General features: G+C 44.2%; 3 protein-coding genes across 3 annotated transcripts; 1 reads left to right on the forward strand and 2 right to left on the reverse strand.

The window, feature by feature from the left end:
• Positions 1-804: 804 nt before the first annotated feature.
• Positions 805-3,234, reverse strand: LOC117653153. Its single transcript, XM_034398595.1, has 5 exons — positions 3,097-3,234; positions 2,646-2,999; positions 2,215-2,560; positions 1,966-2,125; positions 805-1,466 (listed from the first exon to the last, which is right to left on the reverse strand). The coding sequence occupies exons 1-5, from the start codon at positions 3,132-3,134 to the stop codon at positions 805-807; spliced, it is 1,560 nt and encodes a 519-aa protein (XP_034254486.1). The 5' UTR covers positions 3,135-3,234.
• Positions 3,235-4,163: 929 nt separating this feature from the next.
• On the forward strand, positions 4,164-6,001 carry LOC117653162. The gene is made up of 4 exons (XM_034398616.1): positions 4,164-4,838; positions 5,483-5,552; positions 5,634-5,864; positions 5,949-6,001. Exons 1-4 carry the CDS (start codon positions 4,164-4,166, stop codon positions 5,999-6,001), a joined length of 1,029 nt encoding a protein of 342 aa, XP_034254507.1.
• A 1,332-nt stretch (positions 6,002-7,333) lies between these two features.
• Positions 7,334-8,756, reverse strand: LOC117653163 (DNA (cytosine-5)-methyltransferase 3C-like). The gene is made up of 5 exons (XM_034398617.1): positions 8,544-8,756; positions 8,180-8,456; positions 7,966-8,113; positions 7,637-7,842; positions 7,334-7,554 (listed from the first exon to the last, which is right to left on the reverse strand). Exons 1-5 carry the CDS (start codon positions 8,754-8,756, stop codon positions 7,334-7,336), a joined length of 1,065 nt encoding a protein of 354 aa, XP_034254508.1.
• Between the last annotated feature and the right edge of the window lie 5,534 nt (positions 8,757-14,290).

The following is a 14,290-nucleotide window of genomic DNA, read 5'->3' on the forward strand; positions in this document are numbered from 1 at the left end:
TAATTACCTTTATCATTCATATCTACTTAATCATGTGTCCTTTTGTTGTGTAACTTGCTCTTGTCTACGACTGTATGCATTTGTGTGAGTCTACCTTTTATTGTGTTAATAAATTGTACGTTAAGTCGACTGTATGCATTTGTGTGAGTCTGCCATTTTTTGTGTTAATAAATTGTATTTTAATTCTTAAATTCTGTCCTTTTTTATTTTCGGGATCCTTTTGACGATCAATAACTTGTCTCCTGCGTGCATTTACGCCGCTCCACTATGTTGTGGATTTCACACACAATGACTTCAGCGAACAGGGAGATTCCTTTGCCCTCTTGCCGCCAAGTAACACATAACATTTTAGCGCCCCTTCGCCAAGTAACACTTCACATTTTAGCGCCAGTTACCCACACATGCATAACCTAAGTCACTTAGCACGTTAACTGAGACTGCTGACCCTCTATCTCCATTCCCTCCCCACCACGCGACAGCTTCGCACGTTCGCACGGCCCTCTTTAGAGGTAAATCCTTAGAGGTAGTGGTAATTTTCATAACATAAAGCAACATTGTCCTTAGAGGTAAAATAGGAAATTAGAGGGAAAATGTTAGAGGAAGCGAGAAGGGTAATGTACAATACAGGATTCTCTCTCTGTAACTTTGTAATATAGTGGTTTAATTTTAAGAAGCCCCTAAAAAAATTTCAGACTTCATCAAAATTTTTTGCGCCTCAAATAGGTGTCAAAGCAACAGACTCAAACAATCACAATATGCCACGAGAAAATTAAAGGTCATCAAACCTTTTTCAAAATGGAACCATCACTGCGCGGGACGGCGACGGCGAGCTGCCACCTCCCGCTGCACGTGGTCGTTCATGGCACCTTCGATGAGGCGTGATCCTTGTTGAAGGAAATTCCAAATGGTTTCCTCCCTATTGTGGAATATGTCTTCCTCGAGATCGTTGCTTAGTGCTTCAAGTCTTCTATCAGTGTAAACTGATTTCCAGCGCCGTGCAGGACGCGCATCTCCTCCCTCGTTCCTCATGTAGTTGTAATCCAGGTCTGCATTATGTTCCAGTCGAGAGAGGGCTTCGATAAATGCATAGACATTAGGTCTGTAGGCCCCCACAGCCTTCCTTAGCATTCTATTGTGTGACTCGCAAGAATTATTTGTCCTATGGACGCATCTCCAAAAATTCATATAACTTCTGCGATGTGGCATTCCCAGCCATTTTGTCTCAACATAAGTGAAGAAGTGTCGTACCAAGTATGCAGAAACAAGGTTAACATTACGAGCTCTCCTTTTAAGAACATCCATTGCTTCTTCATACAAGTTGTCTGGTAGGAGTGAAATTGCGCAGGCTTTTCTGATGAATTCTAAAACATCTGGAAATGCATGACGGTATCTGAGTAAGCCCAATGCTCTAGCTTTCTTGATGAAAGCCCTACCCAGGTGCCACAAACATCCTTGGATGGTTGCATCTGAAAAAGAGAGGCAAAGTACTATGTTAGCAAATATGTTTAACTTCTATTTCCCACACACAACTCTGAATTGTTTTGTGAAAATAGCTTGTCAGGAAATAATCTTTACAGTTATTTTCAGTCCACCAGAAACAGCCTATGAAAAGCTAAAATGTGTTCTTGTATAATGTCAAAGTCCTCCACAAAATTTAAGCGCAAGCGACATGTGACCTACTTTTATTATTGACTACTGTTTCCCTGAACCTTCACAATTAAATATTTTCATGTGTCTTAACGATTTAATCTTTGTGATCAATCAGAATTTTAATGTTTTGCCCTGACAATAGATGGAATAAAACAGTTGGAGATGCAAACTCAAAAATATGAGGTACAAAACTGGTAAGAGTGCACCTCTTTTATAAAGACCTAAAAATACATTTTCCACCCAATCAGCTGTTTGTGGGTTTTAAGAACCATTTTGCTGCACCATAGAATATGGCAAATATGTTCAAACACTCACTTGGAAAAGAATTTCGCCATGCCCTCTGCTGACCTGCCTCCCAATCAGTGATCACAACTTCAGGATTAAGGTTTGGACATAGGTGCTTCAATAGTCTGAAAACTGCCATGTATCCTTCATACGATTTTCTTTCCATCAGAACCCACGCGATAGGGATGATCTGAAAATGAGAGATTTCAATATATTATCACTATATACATAAGACTAAATTATTTTAAAAGTGGTGAATATTGAGCGTGTTAAACTTACAGCATCTCTATACGTGGTCACCAAAGTGAAACATTGCGCTGAAGGTGGAGTGGAAGGTCTTGCTCGGAATGTTCCATCACCTTGCAGTATAGTGACCTGCTGCAAAACCTCCCTCATTCTCGGTGACACGAATAGAACATGATGTGAACCATCATTAGCATCAATGGATCCAGCGTAAATGTTTTGTTCACCATCCACCGTTTTGGAGATTCTTGGGTTTTGCAACAGAACCTGAGTTAGTTCCCTCAAAGTCTGAGGAAGTGGAGGAAAGGATGCCATTCGAGCTCTGTACATTGGTGTTCTGAGCTTTCTCATGTTCATGCGGGAACGGACTCTTCTAGAATACCTAGACAGACCAAAATAACATATGAGATGCAATGTTTAAGATTCAAAATGATACATGAAATGAAATGTGCACCATGTGAAATTACCGTAGGTTCCGCCGAGCTTCATCAAGTATGTCCTGGAATGACACGTAACGGGCGTCCCTCACTTGATTCAGTACATTTGCCCTGAAGTGCCTCTCTCCAACCAAGTCAGGGCTTGGACGGTGATTGTGGGGCTGTGTGGTACGGAAGTTACCACCCAACCGCAGAACGGCCCTTCCACCACATTTTAACTTGTAGGCCTGCACACATTTAAAATAAATTGAGCTCTGGGTCTCCAGCTGATAATGGTAGGCATGTGAACCTTCTCCAGTGTGGTAAAAGTAAGTGTTGCCCCTGAATCCTTGCTCTCTAATAAGACGCACAGCATCACAAAAAAAATTCAATAGGTTCAGTGCTCTGTAATAAAACAACATAAATAAAAAGGGATTGATTAAGTAATGAATGATTAACGAGCGAAGAAGGCAGCAAGGAGGTTAAATTAAGTCTTTCTTACAGAAGCAAGGTAAATGATGCTGATATGGACCACCTCATTTTGAAACTAGAAAAGAAGCGCGTCAAGCACACCACTTCAGGAATTTCAAGCCATCAATTCCGCACGAAACCGATCAGAAAAAACTAAAACCACGACCAACCACGACACGAACTGGAAGCGGAAGCCAACGCCGCCTCGCCTACGTATAGCCATGAGAAATGCAGCATGCGGAAGAAAGCTTTGAAAACCTTTAAAATTCTCATACTGTCAAGGAAGCTGCTCTGAGGTGCATCCATTTCCGTTTTGCCCGCGTGCGGCTCGTCATTGATTCCTTCACATTAGAATTTGGCTTAAAATTGACTTCAGGTAAGTGGTTTACACTAAACTATAGTCCCTTCAAACATTCTAATCTGAGTGTAAATCGATTTCTATTCGAAATCGTTACAACTTAGAGTTGGTCTCATAACCTTGGTGCATGCGTGCTCGAAGCGCTGGATCTTGGTCGCACATTGATTTGATAGACGTGGTGTTCATTAATATTGTAACGTACATCGGAGTTTTTTCCTGTGACTTTCATGCCTAAAAGTTTTGTGACACCATTCTCAAACTGTGCGTGACGTTTCATTGCACATGAACAACCGCATCACTTGGTGGTTACCAGCTACACGAAAGTAACTAGATCAAGATAAATCTGTGCTGAAACTAATGTAAAATATCACCCCGACACTTCTGTCAAAGGAATACTACTTTTACGTCGAGTTATCTAGATATATCTAGTCACTTAACATCGTAATTTTTTGGCATGTGTTCCCATGGGAGGCTGTCGGGGTGTGGGGATGGGTAACAAGTAGAATTCCGTCAAAAAAATTTCCAAGTGCTGGTTATATAATGCTAAATCCGTGGGTTCTGGAGAAAGAATGTGAACATGATGAACTAAGACTGGGGGGCAGTGGCGTTGCTGCATTTAAACTGCCAAGTCAAGTTCTCAATTCAATATGCCATTATGGTCTTGAATTAAAATTTCAAAAGCAGTTATGGCCACTTTTTTTTTATATCCTATACTCATCTTTTTGTAATATGTTGCAGCGATGCCTCATAAACGCGGACAGAAGAGGAAATTACATCCGTACATGGACTCTACGCATCCCCAAATGCAGGCCATTCATCCCATGAGCTTTATGAACCCGAACTTTATGGGGATGATGCATGGAAACATGGCCATGATGCAACCTATGTTGCCTCCAAACATGCCTGTCATGAATGCTCAAATGCCTATGATGCAACATAATATGCCTGCAATGCAGCACATGTTGCACCAGAACATGATGGGAATGATGCATGGAAACATGCCCATGATGCATTCCATGATGAATGGAAACATGCCAATGCAAATGATGCAGCCGGGCATGATGATGCCCCAGGTGGGTTCCATTGGCCCTTTTGGTGGACCGGCATCGACTGCAAGTGCTCCACTACCAGGGAACAGTGCCTCCATGGTGGTTGCCTCATCAAGTGCCAGTGCTCCAATAGTCACAACTGCTTCAAGTTCTGCCACTGTCTCAATCGCACCGAGTGCTGCCAGTGTCCCCAGTACACACAGTGCTTCCACCAGTTCACCCAATGATGACATTCTCGAGTGTGCTACAATCGCCTCCAATGCTTCAGAGGACTGTTTTTTGGAGGAGGAAGAAGAGGCTGAAAAAACAGAAATTGTGCAGGGGAATCCTAAGCATTGTGGAATGTACCTGCCAGGCTCGTCTGAGGTATGTATTCTCAATAATGTAATGAATAAGGTATGGTTTGTATTGAAAGCTTGCTTCCACCAAACTTCTTACACAAATACTCAATAAATTTGCCAGTCTTCAGCTTCTTTCAAATTAATCCTGAATAACCTATTATCTCTGTTACATTTTAATCAAAAGTTGCTCAAAAAATTGGGTAAAGAACACATGATTTGAGTCTTTCTCATTGTATTTGCACAATAAATATTTAGTGGTTAAAACCCAATAGAGATGATGTGAAAAATTTTGTGTTATCTTATTTTTAGGTCCTGTAAGAATCATATACCAGAGCCTTAAGACTGGAAACATTTTGGGTAATTGAGAGGGGATTTTGGAGCGTTCAAATAGGATCCATAAACCACAACAACTCAGACACCAATGAGAGCTCTGGCCTCTAACTGTAGGCTTAAGTTCACCTTCTAGAAAGCAAATTTGCTTTGGCAAAAATATTCTTGACCAAAGAATTTTTACTTTTCAGTAGCTTTATTTGCAATTTTTTTTCTCTCTTTATTCCTTAGTCATATTGGTCATGTTACGACGACTCACAACTTTGGAATCATTAAAATGTTCAAGGAAGCTAGCCTCAATTTGTCGTGTTTTTTTTAAATGCCTCTTTACGTTTCCAGGCTGATGATGTAGTCCCCATTCAAATATCGAAGGCATCAACCTCTAAGGCAGCTGCCAAGCCAACAGATGGTAAGTCACTGTTTTCTTCAAATAAATTTTGGCACTTCAAAGGTGTTTAGATAATTAAAGTTTTGAAACATGGTGTTACAGCTAAAGCAGGAAGAAAGAATGGGTCACTTAACAAAGCCACTGTTTCTAAACTGAAAAGAGACGCTGAGGAATGGGCCAATAAGGAGCAGTCTTCTGAAGAACCAGCTACCAGGAGAACTAGCCGAAGGCAAGGTGGAAGCACTCGAGACAAGGTTGGGGCCCTGCGCCAGCAGAACCAGCAGAAGGAGTCCCAGCCCAAGGCTACTAGGAACTCAAAATCCAAACAGCCTGGTAAATATTGCCTGAAAAATTATCTCCATGAAATATCTGATTGGTTGTTAACAGTTATTCATTAATTCTTCTTTATTTTTTCAGACTTTGGAAATGAATTTTCGGAGGATGAGGATGATAACTTAGAATACTACTGATTTTATTTCTGTAATCTTTTTAAACTTTTAGTCATGTAGGTCTTTATTATGTACCTACCTAATCATTGAAGATTGCTATGTCAAGATGTTCATTCCACTGAATGTTAATCTGATTTTATTTTTTTAAAAACTTTTTGTCATGTATGTCTTGATTACCTCCTATATAAGGTAAGCACCTAAGACTGCTTTAATTAATGTTAATTCCACTGAATGTTAAACTTTTTTTGTAATCTTTTCAACCTTTTTGTCATGTACGTTTTGACTGCCTAAGAGGGCTTTACTATTGTGTTAATTCTAGTAATTGTTTAACTATTCGTAATGTTGAAATACTCTTTCTCTCTATATTTATATATTTATATATATATAACATATATAAATGTAACTTTTTTTTTAAATAAATTCTTTATGTGAAAGGTGTCTCTTTTTAATACTCAAGTCCAACCCTTTCAAGTCAGTGTCAGACTGCAGTGTTGACAGCAGTTGTACAGATTAAGAGACTGTAAAGCACTAAGTTTTATCAAAACAGCAACACTGGACTTCTTAGCTTCATGTTAGAGCACCTTTAAGGTGAGGGTGACCATGTAGTATTTCCAAACGATTTGAAAAAGGGGTTCTTACTTGCCAGTTAACATAGGGACAAGTAGAACCACATTAACCCTCAGTACCACCCTGATCCATTAGGCAGTTCTTGCACTGCAGTAAATTTTTTGCAAAGGTAGACATTTTTGGCAAAGGGATTCTTGGGATTTTAAAAAAATCAATTGAAGACTGTCATTTTTTAAAAACTCTATCAAAGCTGCAAAGCATTTCCATTTTTAAAAAGGATTGGCAAAAAAAAAACATGGTTTAAAGTTACAAAAGAAATTCTACAAGAATGGTGGCTTACGTAAGGCTTGGAAGGGGCGGAGGGTACTGCGCTTGTTTCGAGGGTGGCTGTCTGTGCGTGCTGTTTGCCTCATATTTTGTTTTTAACATTATGTATGCTGCCACAGCCCAAGTTACTTTAGAGTTTGTTCAAAGGTAACAAAAGAGACTTATTTCATTGATATTAATTGAAGTTTCTTCTTTGTATGATAAATAAATCTTTTCTTATAGATGCATTGCTGACATTAACCCAGCCAAGGGCCACAAGAAACCGACAAAGGATGTAGGGCGGCACGCATGCTCAAGAATAATACATTCAAAACTAAGGGCTCTCAATAATAAATTTGATGATTTCTTTGCTGAAAAAGATGATGAACAAGAGGACTCTAATGTAGATGATGACTTGTAAAAATTAAGTATAAAATATAAATAATTTGGTACTAGGGACTAAGGATTAATTAATTTTAACTACACCCTGAAGCCACCTTCTCTCAGTACATCAGCAAGGGGTTGAAGAAGTGATTTTATAACAGGAATACACCAAGAGCGACCCAAAAGTCGTCGTCTGTCAGTAATAGATAAATTAACATCTGTATAATGTTCTTCAAACCCAAAGATTGACTCTTCTTCTGTGATGTACAAGTAGCCATCTTGGTCATCCTCAGTTATAGGCAATTTCCGGCCTTTCCCTTCAAAGAAACAACCTAAGTATTATTATAAATTTTTAAAAGATCTCGCTACTTCACAGACCATAAAACAGATGTAACTTACGTTGGGAATATGAAGAGCTTGTTAGTGTAGGTAAGATTGAGACATTTGCTTTCCGATAGGGCTTTAAATAGTCTTGCAGAACTTGATGATTGACTGGTGTGTCTTCTGGAGAATATAATCCTGGAACTGTGCCCCAGAAACATCTCTTTCTTTTCATTGGTCTATGGGATGTAGCGCATTTGATAGCGGGTTTGCAACCAAGGCAACTAAAGGAAAATCAGGGACATTAAATTTACAGACATGCAAATTCTTAAAATAACAAATTTAAACTACACAATCTTGTTTCATACAATTAGCAAAAATTTGTTTGACAGGACTACAAAAATTACCTTGATATCTCATCTTTTGTGTTTTTTTCCATCGAGAATGTATTTTCAAAGAGCCAATAAAAATCATGGCCATGAACTCTGGCAGCTTCAGTGAGATAATCTAATATGCGTTTGAATTCAAAAAATAGCTGACCAGTTGAACCCTCACCTATAATAAGTTTTAATCTTAGAATCAATTTGTTAAATGTATTAATTTTTGTCAGCATATGCGCACCATGCAAATTTCTTCTAGCCGGGTTGCAAAGGCTGAAATCAGAGCATGGGCTTCCAGCGAGGAGAAGGTGTATCGATCCAAACTCAGACAGTTTATCTTCTGTTAGCGACTTTACGCATCCTACCATCTTCATTTTGTCATGATAATGATACTTTAGGACTTTAATGGCCTTTTCATCTATTTCACTTGAAATATATTCAGATATTTGGATTCCCACGGCATCAAGCGCTACTTTAGCTGCTCCTATGCCATCGAATAAAGACAAAACTTTGATGGACTTTAAACAGAAAAAATAAAAAATCAATTTTTAAGTTATTTGTCAAAAATTTATCTAAAGAAAAAGCGATAATGCTTAAAAAACTACCTGTTGTGGTGGAGTCACATCAAAGCCGAGAAATCCTTCATTAAGAACATCATCACCATAAACAGCATGATCAACATCGACAATAGCTTCGATTTCCTGTCTTGGAATATCCTGATTTTGTCGGACCTTCCTCCCACTACCCTTGCGTGGAGCGCATAAGAATCTTCTGTACCCTTTCTTTCTTTCTTTTGGTTTCCATCCCTTTGCAGGCATTGTTCATTAAGAAAATAATTAATAGACTGTAAAAGAAAAGAACCCCAATTAGGTCTATGGCGTTTTTTACCTAAGCAACATCAAAACTGTTAAAAATAAAAGCACCACTCAAAAGATAAAGTAGGTTGGCATTGTATAGAGTGAATTTAAAACCAGAATTGACAATAATCTTCAATCTATGGATAAAACAAAGTAGAGCCTCCAGCAGAGGTGTAACTTTAATGCAGAAACTTTCTTGTTCATGAGGTATATTAACTAAAAAATTGCTCACCTTGCAGTGTCTACACTAATGATCTTTCAAACAATCCTGCTCTCCAATTCTCTTATCTAAATTTTGAGGTAAGAAACGCTTTGATGCAAGCAGAGGCAGATGATCAGCCTTGACTCGATAGTCTAAAGGGCACAGGGATGCCACCACCACTGTTGCCATTGTTGTCATTGTTGACGGGGGCTGAACTCCGAGGATTGAAACATCTATGATCCTTGAATATTTCTCACTTTTCTCACCCTTAGCCAGCAATAACATTAATATTGCCCCCTTCCCCTTTTTCCCTTTCTCCACCCCAATTCACAAAAGTTGCCTACGAACAAGGGCAAAGAGCCCAGCTGCGATGGGGAAGGCCAAAGGGAGTCCCGGACAAAGCGGCCTGCCCGACGGCGCTGCGTCTGCCGACGCCGAGGCAAGCCAAGCCCTGACCGACGCGGAGATGACCGGTGCCGCTCCCTCAGCCGCCCCCCGCGGCGGCAGGTGGGAGCGAGAACCGAGTGCTGGACGCGCACGTGGAGGGCCTTCGGTGCCGGAGCCTGCTTGGCGGGGACTTTGTGGCCGTGCGTGGAGAGGTTCGACCGCGGCCTGGAGACGGCGGTGGTTCACGCAGTGTGGCGCTGGAGCGAGTGACGCGGTGTCGCTGCTGCACTCCGGGCGTGCTCTTTGGGCCCCGTGATCATCCCCGTGCGCACCGAGGACCGTGGCAGTGCGGGCAAGCTGCGACAAGTGGCACTCTTCTCCCGAGGCGACCGCACCACAGTCTTGTTCAACTTCATGCCATCCCCTTGTGGTCTGGCCAATCACTTGGGGCAGGGGGGACGTTCGCACGGGACGCCCGGGTTCTCGCCCACCATGCTGATGTTGGGGTGCCAGGTCGCGAGGACTTCCCCAGCAAACCTCTGCAGGACGCTCCATTAGTGCGAGAGAGACATTGCGACGAAAACGACTCTCGAATTGAGCCTGCTGGGTGTGACGCGCGGCTGGCCCCTGCCCTGGACCCCACACTGCAGTGTACTAGTAGCGTGGAGCGGGCCGTGGACAGGGCCGTGAAAGATACTGTTGCGCGCTGCTACACGACGTGACGGCCCGCGTCCAGTTCGTAGACGGACGATCGGACGATTGTATCATGGCTTACGTGGTTCCTAACCGAGTCGTCCAGAGCGCCTAGCGCGCAAGCCGTCGGCAACCCGCTGCACGCAGGCGTCGCACGGTCCGGTGGAGGAAGATGCTTTCGTCTTCTGCTTGCTCTGCTTCTGCGTGCCCAGGGAGTCGCGAGACCACAGGTACCAGCCGATTTCTTCTTTTTTCTTTTTTCGCCGGCGCCAAAGACCGAGATGCGCCCAATAAGCACGGAGCGACGCCCTGGGCGAGGCGAGTTCCGAACTCTTTCCGGAGATACCGTGACATAAGGGTGGCGTTAATGACGGGTTGGCCTCCTTAGCATGCCTGTCGCTCTGCCTCTCTCGCACCCCTGCGGACCGCCTCGCGAGTGCGAGAGAGAAAGAGCGACACCGTTTGGGCAACACGCGAGTGGTCTCCGTGCCGAAGGGTGGCGCTTGCATCAGAAACCGGTGTCGTTTGACAGCGAACGGCTCGGCCCCACAATCCACTGTGTTTCGCTTTAGGGCCTCTCGCTGAGACACGGGCCGGCCAGTCGGAGCGCCTGCGAAGTGCGGGGTAGGCAAACCTTGCACGGGAGTCGTGCAGTGTTGCCTACCCTGCCGTCCGCAGGCGCGCGGAGCCCCTGCGGAGCGCGGGGTAGGCAACTCTCGCGCAGGGGAGTTGAGTGGCGCTGCCTGTCAGGCGCTCCGTGGAGTCTTCGCTGAGGTTGGCAACCCTTTCGACGCTGGAGCGTAAGCTTTGCAGTCGGTCTTGCCGAGGCCCTTCCGGCAGGCCGGGGCGTTGCCGACGCGCTTCCTGTTTCCACACTGCCAATCCAAGTGTGAGACAGTCTCACACTATTTAGTGCGAGACACTGTGTCTCACGCTTACAAGCGTGAGCCACGTTTGTCTCACGCTTCAAAGTGTGAGACACCGTTTGTGTCACGCTTCCAAGTGTGAGACACCGTTTGTCTGCAAGAGTGGGTCCTGTGGCATTGAACCAAAGAAAACCACAGGCAGCAAGTGTGGGACAAACCGTGTCTCACACTTGTAAGTGTGAGACAAATGGTGTCTCACACTTGGAACCGTGAGACAAACGTGGCTCACGCTTGTAAGCGTGAGGCACAGTGTCTCGCACTAAATAGTGTGAGACTGTCACACACTTTTATTGGCAGTGCAGCGCGGTCCCCGCACAGTGGGCCAGAAGACCGGTGGAGGCGGCCAAAACTCCAGACGCGGTTTGAGCTCCAGAGTCGCTAAGTGGGACTCAAATCGAACGTGTGAACCCACCAATGGATTGCTCTCCGAACGAGGTATCCCTTGGTGGGGTCACACGTTCAGTTCAAGTCTCATTTCGCGACTCTGCAGCTCAAAACGCGTCTTGAGTTTTGACCGCCTTCACCGGTCTTCTGGCCCACTGTGCCCCGACGTCCCGACCACTCCGTGGCCCCCGTGGCCCGGCCAGGCCCGACTAAGCCCGGCTGGTCAAGCAGGGTGCGAGTCCTCTAGTGCCGCTAGGCCGGCAGACGGATTCCGAGAGTCGTGTTCGTCGCGCTGCCTCTATCGCACTCACGCGGCGTCCCGTGAGTAGTGTTCCGCATTGGGCGGGTCGGTCGGGTTCTGTGAAAATTCGATCGCAGCGCTGCACCGCGACGTGTCATCGAAACTCAAAAACCGAAGTGGCTCCGAAGTGCCGCCGAAGACACGGCTTGGACATCGGCTGGCTCGGAAGCAGCCCCTCCTCGACCCTCGCCCTGCATGTGACACAAACCGTCCCGACAGGTGCTGCCCTCTAGTCGGCAAAAGTAGCCAAGACGATCGGGTTGACGGCCGCCCGATGCCCCGAGCCGCTTGCTCATCGGGCGGGCCGGATCGGGCCGAAGGCTGCCAGCGCCATCGGGCGGTGCAAATCCGTACGACCCGCCCGATGCGGAACACTACCCGTGAGTGCGAGGGAGAGACGCTCGCCGCTGGCGCCAGCCAGCTCCAAACACGTGCCGGGGTCACAGCGTCCGAGCGGGTCGACGCGCACCTCAGTCTGTCCGGCCTGCCCCTGCAAGCGGCCCGCCGTGGCCCTCGCGGCCCGCAAAGCGAAAGGCGATTAATTTTTAATGGCGTTCCTGAATTGTTTTCCCTGATTGGTCCGGCGGGCCGCACAGTGTGCTACGACGCCTCACGCTCCTTTTTCGTTGGCCCGGCCGCCCGGCCAGCAGGCTTATTTGCCCTGTCCCTGTTGCAATCAGGCGTGCGCGTACCGCAGGCGTGCGCGATAGACAAGAGGTGCAGGCAGGCCCTGCGCCCTCCGCCACGCCTCTCCGTTTTCGCCACCTCCCTTCTGGTGCATCATTAAGCGCCTGTGAGATAGGCCACCGTCTCCTCACAGGTGTGTTGCGGGACGGCCGGTGGCCTATCTCACAGGCGCTTCAAGGGCTGCAGGTCCTGAGCAAGCGGCGTTCTCTTAGGACATGAGGGGAGCTATTCTAAGCCCACTCGGCAGCCGGAACGTGTTGTGTCGTTCGCGGCAAGGCGGTGAACGCTGCGCCCCTAGCGGGCAGAAGCGGTAGCGACTCTACTTGAAGATCAAGTGCATTTATTTGGTGATTTCAATAAACTAGGAGTACGCGCCGTTTAGTTTGGGCGCGTAGTAGGCGAGCGATGCGTCTGAACACATTCTTATAGGAGATGGCGAAGAATATGCGCACAATAAGGCCAATACAGTGTCTTCCGTCACTAAAGGGCCGGAATTCATGTCATTTTCGTGATTATCTTACTGAAAACTGCAGGAAACAATGGGAAACTCAACTTTGAAATTTTGGTCACAAATTGGTAAATTTTGGGAAAAGTAAAGGTCTGGGATGAAATTGGCAGTCATTTTCGTGATCAGCACACCAAAAACTGCAGGAAACTATGTAAAACTCGACTCAAAAATTTTGGTCCAAAATTGGTAAATATTTGGAAAAGTAAAGGTCTGAGATGAAATTGGAAGTCATTTTCGTGATCAGCACACCAAAAACTGCAGGAAACTATGTAAAACTCGACTCAAAAATTTTGGTCCAAAATTGGTAAATATTTGGAAAAGTAAAGGCCTGAGATGAAATGGGAAGTCATTTTCGTGATCAGCACACCAAAAACTGCAGGAAACTATGTAAAACTCGACTCAAAAATTTTGGTCCAAAATTGGTAAATATTTGGAAAAGTGCAGGTCTGAGATGAAATTGGAAGTCATTTTCGTGATCAGCACACCAAAAACTGCAGGAAACTATGTATAACTCGACTCAAAAATTTTGGTCCGAAATTGGTAAATATTTGGAAAAGTAAAGGTCTGGGATGAAATTGGAAGTCATTTTCGTGATCAGCACACCCAAAACTGCAGGAAACTATGCAGAACACGACTTCAAAATTTTGGTCAGAAATTGGTAAATTTTGGGAAAAGTAATGGTCTGGGATAAAATTGGAAGTCATTTTCGCGATTTCTAAGTGTGTTTCCTGTTCATTGTGTCGTAACATGAACCCTGACACTGTTACTCAGTCGAGTAACATTCAACAGCCAGCATTGAATTACTTAATACGATTCACAAATGCTTCAATTACCATTCGATATCTCCTTGTTATTAAACTTATGAATACACAATGTTATAAGTAATACCTAAAACGCCTTTTATCCCCCTTTTATTTTAAACTAGTGGATAAAACTACATTGATTTATCTCAATTAATTAAAAAGAGACACATTTACAGGCAGGCTGATTGCAACTACTTTACGGAGAAGACCTTCTGTCAGATCCAACGAATCGTTCCATTTGATTCAATGTCGAGCCCACTTATTGCTAAACGCAAGTTAATCTTATTCAAAAAGATAGTCATGATGTGATATTTAATTTTTAAAAACAGTATAGCATAAGTATTTACCTAACATTCTTAGTAAATTAAAAAGAGAGTCAACTCAAACTATGACCAACAAAAATTACCAGTTGTCGCAGACAATATATGATGAAGTTAAAAGAATCGTCTCATGAAATCATATGACCAAGTCACTGAATCGTCTCATTGAATCAGATGTCAAAGTCAAACCATGTATGCGCTACTCTCACTCACCATATAGTTATCTTTAAGGTTAGTACTATAGTAAACTTACAGCATTGCTATGAAGCCTGTCCCCAGAGTCA

Source organism: Thrips palmi, unplaced genomic scaffold (assembly GCF_012932325.1).
Source record: "Thrips palmi isolate BJ-2018 unplaced genomic scaffold, TpBJ-2018v1 HiC_scaffold_8, whole genome shotgun sequence".
NCBI lineage: Eukaryota > Metazoa > Arthropoda > Insecta > Thysanoptera > Thripidae > Thrips > Thrips palmi.